The 10622-nt window shown below is 56.5% G+C and overlaps 1 protein-coding gene across 1 annotated transcript; it reads right to left on the bottom strand.

The window, feature by feature from the left end:
* Positions 1-5525: 5525 nt before the first annotated feature.
* Positions 5526-7333, bottom strand: LOC130611779 (sperm-associated antigen 4 protein-like). Its single transcript, XM_057432911.1, has 3 exons — positions 6859-7333; positions 6467-6550; positions 5526-5657 (listed from the first exon to the last, which is right to left on the bottom strand). The coding sequence occupies exons 1-3, from the start codon at positions 7075-7077 to the stop codon at positions 5526-5528; spliced, it is 435 nt and encodes a 144-aa protein (XP_057288894.1). The 5' UTR covers positions 7078-7333.
* Positions 7334-10622: the final 3289 nt, after the last annotated feature.

The following is a 10622-nucleotide window of genomic DNA, read 5'->3' as shown; positions in this document are numbered from 1 at the left end:
CCCAATAGCCTTTTCTCCACCTCCATGCTGTCCAGCTCAGCCTGCAGACAGGCTCAGACTTGCCAGGGCCAGACAGTCCTGAGAGGGCATACAATGTCACCGCTCTCTGGGGCCAGGACAGAATTACTAGAGGCTCCAGTGCACCAGTAGAAGGATTTGAGCAGTCCTCCACTGCCAGACATGCCCACTTAAACTTGGCCAGGGGAAGGGGCATTACAGCAGAGAAGCTCAACCAGCAGAAGCTGACATTACAGCAGAAGCTCAACCTCCAGTGAGGTATGGGCTGCAGAGTGAGGAGGAAAACCACACCAGCAGCCCCAGGAAAGCATCCTCTGTGGGGTCCTGCTCGTCCCAGCCCTCTTTCCCAAGTGCAGGATCACCTTCTCCACACTTCTCAGCTCTGCAACCAGGCTTGTGATCTCCTTCCTCAGCTGCTGCACTCCCTCCGCTTGTTTCCCCAGCACACTGAATGACTTCCTGGATACACCAGAGCGGATCTTGTCAGTGAGCTGCTCACACGTGCTCGAGCCGCCTTTTCTTTCCCTGCTTTGCGAGTGCTTCCCTTCACCTCCAGCTCGGGCAAAAGGCAAAGAGAGGGAAAGGCACGAGCCCTGGGTGCTACACTTGCATGGGAGTGCAAACAGCACAGGCCCAGCTGCTGCTCCCACACCAAATGAGCTTTGGGACAGGAGAGGGCTCTTACCACACAGACATCAGATCATTCGCAGGCTTGTCTGGCATGACCTGAAAGGGAAAGGCTCTCTGCTTGAGTCCCAGAGCTGCAGGGGCCCTCCTGAGCCAGCAGCTCTAGAAAGGTGTAGCACAAGCTGCTGCTGTTTCTCTGGCTCACAGCCTGGAGACAGAGGGTTTGGCGACTTTACCCACCGTCTGCAGCATTCCTCTGCGGGACCCACAACAGTCACTGACCTGTGACGTCTCCTTTGCCAGCACCATCCATATTGGCAGAAAGGTCCCAAAGTAGGCACCAGCTGCAGTTCAGCAAGAGAGAGAATTTACTGTTGTTTCTAGTGATCCCCATACTTCTGCTGTCTCCTCCCACACCAGGGTAGAAAGATGTTCGCTGAGAGGTTCGCTCTTGGGTGAGGTGAGCACCAACATGGGGCTCCATCGGCTGCGAGACAGCCATCTCTCTGTCCCTCCCCCTGATCAGCACTGCTGAGGAGCCTCACCTCAGCTGGCTCTGCCTCCCAAGCCATGCCCAGCTCTGGCCCTAAGCTGTCACTGTCTCTGGCTCCTCCAGCACACCTCTAAGAGTAGGGCTACAGGAGCCAACCAGGCTCTTTATTTCCTTGAGAGAGAAAGATGTTCTCTGGCCCCCATTCACAGCTTTGCAGGCTGTCCTCTCCAGCTAGCTCTGCCCATCTGCCTCTCCCGCACACACGTCCTGATCATGCAGCTAGGCTGGAAGTACGTACTGCCTCTATGCATGGGTTTGCAGACTAGACAAGTCATTCTGGGGCACCCTGTGCCCAGCCTGTCTGCAGAGAAAAGCTGTACAAAAGGAGGGACCTCTGTTCAAAAGGGTCCTACTCGCTTCGCCTTCTCGCTGTGCGCATCTGCAGTTGTCTTTGGGCTGGCTGGGATCTGCATGTAGGGAGGTCCCTGAGCTGCAGAAGGGGGAGGCTGGAGGCTGCCACACTGGTTCCTGCACCTCTCACTCATCTGAAATTTGCACCCAGTGTGTCTGTGCTACCACAAGCAGCAGGTGGTCAATGCTCACCAACACTGGCTAAGAAGATCAGGCATAGGATCATCAAGCACCCGCTCTTCGTCTGAGTGATCTCTTTCCTGAAACGGAAGGAATCCTGGTGTTTACCAGTGCTCACCGACTGGGACAGAGCCCTGTACAGGGGCGTTTTCACTTGCAAGGCCGTGGCACAACCTTCGTCTGCACAGACTTGGCCCGGATGCTGAGCACTCTTACGTGCCCAAGGCACCTACCTCCCTGGTGGCCAAGCTTTTGGCCACTGACACGTGCAGCAAGCGGGGCTGCTGAGGGGTTTTGCTTTCACTACTTTCCAAGCAGCTGACCCAGCCCTGGCAGCCACCACTCTCCTGGTCCGCAGTACTGCCAGCCTCCCCCAGCCCACCGCACTCCCTCCCAAGTCCACAGTGGACATGTGCTGTGCTGTACTCACAGAGTGCAGGTGAAGGTACTAAGGTATCGCTGGAGGCACAGCAGAGCCAGCACCAGATGGCCAGAAACGATCAAGACGACGCCTGGCAAGTAACCAGACAAAAGCCTGAGGAGCCTGCTTGAGGACACCCACTAGGATGAGCAACAGACACTGCAGGAGCTGGGCAGTGGTTCCAGGGCAGGGCGCTCCCTCCCCAGAGCTGTGGCCAGGGCAGGGCCAGAGTTTTGCTCTGGGGAGGGGGCAGCTGTGGGCACTCTGGGAGCAAAGGAGTGAGGGCCAGGCAGCACCCCTTGCAGGCACAGCACAGACAGCGTGTCCAGGGAAGGAGGGCAGCAGGAGGCTTCAGCCTCTGGGCTCCCACCGTACGGGTGTACCCCATGGCCACTGCAGGATCCCACACAGATATGGAAACAGTAGCCAGCGCTGCTGCAGTTGCACAGCTGAGCTGGTGCAAGGCTGTCCTTGGAGCAGGATGCTGCCGGCTCTGCAAGGCTGTTGGGTGCAGCCCCAAAGATGGAGTGACAGGTGGCCTCTTGACCTCACCCTCTTTGGCTCAGTTAACACCAGGGAGAGGCAGGAGGGAATGGGAGGATCTTGGGCATCCTTCCTGAGAAAGCTCTCCACCCTGTCTGTGGTCAGGTGCTAACAGCCTGTGAGCGTTCACAGTCCCCTTTGGATTCAAGCTCCCAGCAAAAACTTGTTGGGCAGATGCATCTCCAGAGCTGGGCAGCCTGCAGTCCCCAGTCTACTGCAGTCATGCCAGCATCATCTCCTCCAGCTCCGGAGGAGTCCAGAGGACTTTGCAGGGGATAGCAGAGTTGAACTTACTCTTCTTTTGTTGTGAGCTGTCCCCACAGCATGCAGGCCACTGCTGGGTCACGGCCTGGACCGCCTGAGAACAGGTGACCCTGTGGGGCAGAAAGAGAGAGAGAGCCCTGTTCAGCTCTGTCTCCGTGCCATGTAATCTGAGGCAGGTGGGAGCTGCCGGCACAGAAGCCCTGACCAGAAGACAGGGCTGGGGAAGGCTCCCAGGAGACGGGCCTGCCATGGTGGGGGCCAGGTGGTGCAGCAGCAAGGTGTCACAGCCATTTCCACTCTGTCATCCTCGGCCCACCGGGCCTTTCTGCATCAGCCTGGCCTTGGGTGGACGTTCCAGGGGCCCTGTGCCGATTAGGAAGAAGGCACAGGCTCCTCCAAATCCCTTCACCTCTTCCCAAGATCCCTGCAGCACCCAAAAGTCCCCTGGGCTGCTCTCTGCAGCAGAGGCCCAGGGGGAGAGGAGAGGACTCAGCTGTCCCACGGCCCTGCTAGAGGCTGCCCAGGCAGAATTGCACAGTGCCTGCAGGAGGCACTCTAAGACAGCTTGTGCGGAAGACCAGCAGGGATATCCCCGAGTACCCTCACCAGGACCCCGGGCTGGCACTGGCAGCAGCAGCGCTGGAATTGGACCTGGGGCCTCATGGGGCCTGTCAGCGACTTCCCCAAACTCCACGGCTCCTGCTCTGCATAGAGCCCTTGTCAGCTTTTCAACCCTGTCCCCCACCCGCCCTGCATTAGGCTCTGCCAGTGCTCACACCAAGGAGAGGCCCCCAGGAGGAACAAATCCTCCATTAACACACCTAGTCTCCATGTTGCGGGCAGCTCTCCTCTTCAAAGGGGATCTTGGTGCCTCTTGCGATTTTGAGGGAGCCTTTCTCTGCCGCATGTTGGGGAGAAAGCAAGCTCCTCAGCCCCAAGACAATTGCCTGTCCGAGGCACAGCCGCACAGGCAAAAGCTGAAGCCAGTCCCTGGCAGAAGTGCTCCTGCCACAGCCACACAGTGCCACAGGACAGCGCGAGCTGCTTCCAGGCAGGCAGCCGTGGAACTGACCTCACATCAGGCCCGGGAGACAAGGAATAAGGTTATGGCTGTGACATCATAACAGGGCATAAGGCAGAATGGGAGAGACGCTGCAGTTGTCCTGGTGCAGCCCAGCTCCAGCCATCACAGGCCAGACCCGAGGGGCAGAACCCGCTCCCCTGGCAGCTGTTGCAGGAGCCAGAGCATGCGAGCTCCTGAGCCTTGTTGGGCCTCTGCCGGGTGCTGCTGCCTTGCACCTTACACCTGGGTCCACAGGTCGGAGGAGCCGTGTCTCTTGTGCCAAGGCATAGAATCATAGAACCATAGAATAGTTAGGGTTGGAAAGGGACTTACGACTGCCTGTTTCCAACCCCCTCCCCCCCCCCAATGAGCATGGGCATGGACACCTCACTCTAGATCATGTTTCTCAAAGCCCTGTACAACTTGGTCTTGAACGCTGCCAGGAATGGAGCATTTACCCCTGCTCTGGGCAAACTTGCAGTGCCTCACCACCCTCACAGTAAAGAGTACCCTCTGATTTAAGTTTGAACCCATTACTTGTCCTACCACTACAATCCCTGCATGCTGTCCCTTGGGTGATTCCACCAGCACAACACCACACCTCTTGTGCCCGCCAGGTGCCTCTGTGTGGCCACCAGGCCTCATGGCTGCCTAGCACCCTACCTCCCTTCTCCTGACCCCACAGGTTCCCAGAAGCTCCCTGAGGTTTCCCACCTCCCATTCCTGGGACTCCCACTGCCTCAAGGCCTCCCTGACCCTGGGACCCCTGACTCCTCCAGAGCCCTTCCACAAGGCCCTCAGGCTGGGCCAGAGCTTTGGGGGTGCCGTGTCGCAGGCAGGCCAGACGACTGTGCATGGGAAGGCCCCATGGGTATGGAGGAAGCATGGCAGGGGGCTGAACCAGGAGAGCTGAACCAGGATCTCCCCGGGGCTCTGGCTGCTCCTCGAGGCAGGCTCCTGTGTGCGGCTGCCACATCAGCATGCACAGACCACACTGGAGGATCCAGCAGCCTCAGCAACGGACAGAAGCGCCCATCACACCAGGCACAAGCCACCTGAGCAGCTTGCTGTGCCTCTGAACCGCCCAGTGGAGTTTCTCCCTGCTTCTGCAAGGAATTCCTCGTGGGCAATACCTTGGGCTCTGCCCCGCCCAGGACTCCACACACCTCTGGGGCCGGTAAAAAGTTATCAAGATAGTGGTTTTGCCACCAGCCTTTAAACAAATGTAACTTTCAGAACAAGACCACAAGATGGCGGTTAGGACACCCGTTTTTGCAAAAACATGTAATAAATCACTGCTTCACTGCTGTGTCTTGCCCAAGCCTTTACAAGAAATGTTTTTAAGTTTCCAACAGGCCTGCCCAGGTTTCCCGCTGTGTCTAGGCCCTGCGTTGTCTTTGAGCGGGCCTGTGGAACAACATTGCTCTGCTTCACGCTAACAAACAGCCATGCTCCTTCGCTCGGAGGCTTTTCCTTCCTTTTGTTTCTAGTGGGAGGTCTCCTTGTCACCCGCCGGCAGCATTCATTCCCGCTACCTTCCCATGAACCTGCACTCGATAAATGCAGGTGTTGCCCGACTTGCCCCAGTTGCTCTGTATGGCAAGTCTGATAAACTGAAAGGCTCTGAGAAGCTCATTCTGCAAAGCAAACACAGCAAAGAGACGTGTCACTTGTGGAGTGCAGGGAGCGGCAGGAGGCCCCACGCGTCTTCCTCTGCCAGTCTGGCCCTTGCTCTGGGAGGTGCGCTCCCACCCTGGCCCGGCTGACAGCTTCTGCCTTCTTCCCTTCTCCCACCCCTGTGCCTCTGGCAAAGCAAAGCCCTGGCCTGAGCGAGCAGGCTGGGCTGCTGTGCAGACCTGAGGCTTGCTGGGTCAGGGCCAAAACGGAGCCTGGGGAAAGTGCTGCTGCTGCTGGGACAAAGTGCTGGTGTCCTCCCTGGCACCGCCTGGTCCCTGTCCTGCCACCCCTTCCCTTCGCAGTGGTCTCTGTGCTGCAGAGTGGCCAGGGAGCACTGCTGTGCAGGGGCTGTGGCAGCACCTTGAGGCTCCTCCAGCTGCATACCCAGCAGAGCTCAGGCCCAGAGGTGTGGCCACCCTGCAACTGCCAGTTGGGCATCCCCACGGTGCTGCCTGTTGGCTCTCGCCACCTGACACTGTGTTTTCGGGCAGCGTGCAGCACGTGTGTCGCTGGCAAGGCCACAAGAAGCAGCAGGCATAGGTGGGGAGCTCTGGGCAGCTGCACCCCCAGTAGGGTCAACATGGGTCTTGCTCTGCTTTTGCTGCCCTTGCTGAGGGCTGCTTAGCCCAGTCCTCCAACTCGGCCACATCTCCCTCAGCCAAGACGGGAGCTCTGCCCCCGGAGGGACCGTCAACACTCCTCCTGCAGTGGAGTTGCTGGCAAATGTACGTTTCTGCCCTGGTGTCTTGCCCACACACACTTCCCACACCTGCAGAGGAAAGGTCTGGATCGGCTGTTCCGCTATGTCATAGGTGAAAGTCCCGAGCAGAGTTTCCTTTTCTCCATCCATTCCCTTGGGAGATAAAGCACAGGGCAGAGGTCAGGCTCAACTAAGCCATGAGAAAACATGTATGCCGGCTCCGTGCCCGCAACCCAGCCCTTCTCACATGGCTCCAGTCCATGCTGGCCTGAGGTATGGTGGAGATAAGCTCTTGAGCTAAAACACGAGCCTTAAGATGGGATGACGCCACCCTGCATGTTCCCTGAAATGTCCCCTTGGGGCACAGCAGTGCTTGGGAGAGACCACAGAGAGCAGCAAGCCCCCATTACAGCTTTTTCCCATGGCTGGAGCCCAGACCCCAGTGTCCAGGAGAGACATACAGAGACGGTGAAATCCTGCGGGGCGCTGCTGATGTCCCCAAGCCCAGAGGACTCCTTCAAGGGGTGCTGCACAGTGATCGCTGTTGGCTGGACTTGTGCAGGCAACCGAATGACCACCTGGCTCTGAGATGCTTGGAAAGGCCAGCAATATCCTGGGGAAATATCCATCTGAAAGCAGAGGGCAACAGCAGTTATTGGGGAGGGTGTGACACGGCCCATGCTGCTACCACTGCAGCCAGTAGTACTGGCGGCAGAGCACTTGTGCTCCAATGAGTGGTGTGTTGGGAAACGGCAGAAGTGCCCAGACGTCTTCCCAGATGGGAAAAGAGGACTTGCTGAATTCCCCAGGAGAGGAAAACATCCGTCTTGAAATGTCTGATAACCCCACGCTTGAGCCAGACCTCTGGACAAAGCTCTCTCTTTGCCCAGCGCTCTGCATCTCCCCTGACTCCTGCCATACCCTATCTAAAAAGGGATGTTCAGAGCTGGGGGAGGCAACTGGGGTTGCTAAGGGAAATGAGAGCATCCTAGAATCATTTAGGTTGGAAAACACCCTTGAGATCATAGAGCCCAGCTGCAAATCTGACGCTGCCAAGCCCACAACTAATTTAAGTCCCTAAGTGCCGCATCTAAAGCATTTTAGATACCTCCAGAGATGGTCACTCAGCCACTTCCCTGGGCAGCCAGTTCCAGTGCTTGACAAGCCCCTCGGTGAAGAAATTGCTCCTAATATCCAATCTGAACCTCCCCTGGTGCAATTTGAGGCCATTTCCTCTTGTCCTATCACTTGTTACTTGGGAGAAGAGATGGACACCCTACCTCACTACAATCTCCTTTCAGGTAGTTGTACAGAATAATAAGGTTTCCCCTAGGCCTCCTTTTCTCAAGGCTAAAAAAATTCACTTCCCTCCACCACTCTCAGAGGACTTGTCCCCTAGACCCTTCACCAGCTTTGCTCATCTCCCTTGGATGTGCTCCAGCACCTCAAAGTGTTTCACATCACAGATGGGGCCATGAGGGGGCGGGAGATGGGGAGAGACCCTGCTGCTGTATTGCTGCAGCCCAACTGCATCCACCCCAAAAGACCATGACCATCCCTGCCCTGAACCAGATTCCAGGTGACAGAAAAATAGCCACCTCCCTACAACCTCTTTTCAGGTAGTTGTAGAGAATAATAAGGTCTCTCCTCAGCTGCCTTTTCTTCAGGCTTCTTCAGGCTAAACAGCACCCTAGGGGCTTGCCCTCCAGCTTACTAGGGGGCACAGAAGCAGCACTGAAGCTCTCTGCTACCATACCTGCACAAAAGCATCCAGACGGTTCGAATCACAAAGGAACCCGAACACACTGCAGGGCCACGCATAGCTTCTGGGTGATCTCTGCAGGTCGATGATGGCCCCTGAAGGGAGAAGAGGGCAACTGACTGTGAGAGGCCCCAGGCTCCAAGGGTCTGGTGGCTCTAGGGTATTTCTAAGGCTGCCTACCAGTCCACCCAGCCCTGTGCCCTCAGAGGTGATGCAGGCAAGAAGGGCATGCCCATGACCAGCAAAGGCACCTCTCTCACAGTGCACAAAAGAGGAGGTCTGCGGGTGCTGGGAGGCTGCAAGTCCCCATGGGAAGGGCAGGGGGCCGAAGCTGAGGCCCCACCGTGTGGAGCACAAAAGACAACCCAACCACTTGCTTTCAGTCCCCAGGAAAGCTCGGTGGAGTCTGCAGTGTGGCCTCATTTCAGAGCGCTAAAGAGGAGCGCAGCGCAACAAGACCTGCCTGCCAGCATCCATACCTTTGCTTTGCAGAATCCAGGCAGACATCTGGATGTTCTCTTCCACAGGCATTGCAGACATTGCCATTCTTAGGTCCTGAAGTTCCTGGGGAAACGAAACGTGCCGCATAACCACCTCAGCAGGATGTTCATATTCAGTGTGAGCACGGAGTGCTGGCACAGAACGAAGGAAGGAGCCGAGTCAGGAAGCACAAGACAAGCCTCGTCCCAGCAGCTGCCAGGCTCAAAGCCTTCTCATGTGTGAAGGCCTGGCAACAGTGTTCGTGTCTACAGGCAAGATCTGGTGTGGGTCTGGGCCCAATAGCCTTTTCTCCACCTCCATGCTGTCCAGCTCAGCCTGCAGACAGGCTCAGACTTGCCAGGGCCAGACAGTCCTGAGAGGGCATACAATGTCACCGCTCTCTGGGGCCAGGACAGAATTACTAGAGGCTCCAGTGCACCAGTAGAAGGATTTGAGCAGTCCTCCACTGCCAGACATGCCCACTTAAACTTGGCCAGGGGAAGGGGCATTACAGCAGAGAAGCTCAACCAGCAGAAGCTGACATTACAGCAGAAGCTCAACCTCCAGTGAGGTATGGGCTGCAGAGTGAGGAGGAAAACCACACCAGCAGCCCCAGGAAAGCATCCTCTGTGGGGTGCTGCTCGTCCCAGCCCTCTTTCCCAAGTGCAGGATCACCTTCTCCACACTTCTCAGCTCTGCAACCAGACTTGTGATCTCCTTCCTCAGCTGCTGCACTCCCTCCGCTTGTTTCCCCAGCACACTGAATGACTTCCTGGATACACCAGAGCGGATCTTGTCAGTGAGCTGCTCACACGTGCTCGAGCCGCCTTTTCTTTCCCTGCTTTGCGAGTGCTTCCCTTCACCTCCAGCTCGGGCAAAAGGCAAAGAGAGGGAAAGGCACGAGCCCTGGGTACTACACTTGCATGGGAGTGCAAACAGCACAGGCCCAGCTGCCGCTCCCACACCAAATGAGCTTTGGGACAGGAGAGGGCTCTTACCACACAGACATCAGATCATTCGCAGGCTTGTCTGGCATGACCTGAAAGGGAAAGGCTCTCTGCTTGAGTCCCAGAGCTGCAGGGGCCCTCCTGAGCCAGCAGCTCTAGAAAGGTGTAGCACAAGCTGCTGCTGTTTCTCTGGCTCACAGCCTGGAGACAGAGGGTTTGGCGACTTTACCCACCGTCTGCAGCATTCCTCTGCGGGACCCACAACAGTCACTGACCTGTGACGTCTCCTGTGCCAGCACCATCCATATTGGCAGAAAGGTCCCAAAGTAGGCACCAGCTGCAGTTCAGCAAGAGAGAGAATTTACTGTTGTTTCTAGTGATCCCCATATCTGTTCCCAGGCTGAAAGTCCAAACACTGCACTGCGCCAGCTACCAAGGAGGAGAAACACTACTGCTACTGCTGAACCCAGGACATTATCCACCCCTTATTCCATACCATTCACGTCATGCTCAGATCCCACATTTTCAATATACCATCACTCTTATCTAAGTGCATGGACCAGTAGCTATAAAGCTGCTGAGTCCATCTGGTCCATGATGTCAGGCTCCATCTCTTGTAACAGTCTTTCAGAGCAGGAGAAGCTGTGTGCAGTGTTCACACTTGTCAATAACCTGGGCAACAGTGTCCATTGCTAAGTCCACCCCTCGATCATGAGTCCATCTCTGTGTTGCATCTCTGCTCTGATGGCCTGAAGTGCCATGGGCCCACCAGGCTTAAAATAATTCACTGTCCCCTTCAGCAGTTTCTGCAGCTTGTTGCTGGGGACTCCATACAGCTGCCTTCCATCTCCAACGCTTCCAAAGCACTGGAGGGGCCCAGTGGACTAGATACTTGCCCATACTGTCACACACACCCTACCACTCATGACTGTCCAGCCTTGGGGAAAACCTCTTGGTCCTCCTATATTGTCATCTAACCCCAGACAAGACCCAAAACCAACTCCGTTTAACTTCTGAGATCAGACAAAATGGTGGT

This window comes from Pezoporus wallicus, unplaced genomic scaffold (assembly GCF_028554395.1).
Source record: "Pezoporus wallicus isolate ANWC-B61680 ecotype Strahan unplaced genomic scaffold, APGP_CSIRO_Pwel_v1 contig_2910, whole genome shotgun sequence".
NCBI lineage: Eukaryota > Metazoa > Chordata > Aves > Psittaciformes > Psittacidae > Pezoporus > Pezoporus wallicus.
The sequence above is the reverse complement of the archived record's forward strand: the minus strand, read 5'-3'. Positions and strand labels throughout refer to the sequence as shown.

What these genes read in the sequence shown, in the direction of transcription:
- LOC130611779 (XM_057432911.1), bottom strand. Translation starts at nt 7,077, where the DNA reads ATGGGCCGTGTCACACCCTCCCCAATAACTGCTGTTGCCCTCTGCTTT. An exon ending in CGCAGGATTTCACCGTCTCT is followed by an intron (nt 6,551 to 6,858) that starts GTATGTCTCTCC and finishes TTATCTCCCAAG; the next exon opens with GGAATGGATGGAGAAAAGGA. An exon ending in TCCAGACCTTTCCTCTGCAG is followed by an intron (nt 5,658 to 6,466) that starts GTGTGGGAAGTG and finishes TTTGCTTTGCAG; the next exon opens with AATGAGCTTCTCAGAGCCTT.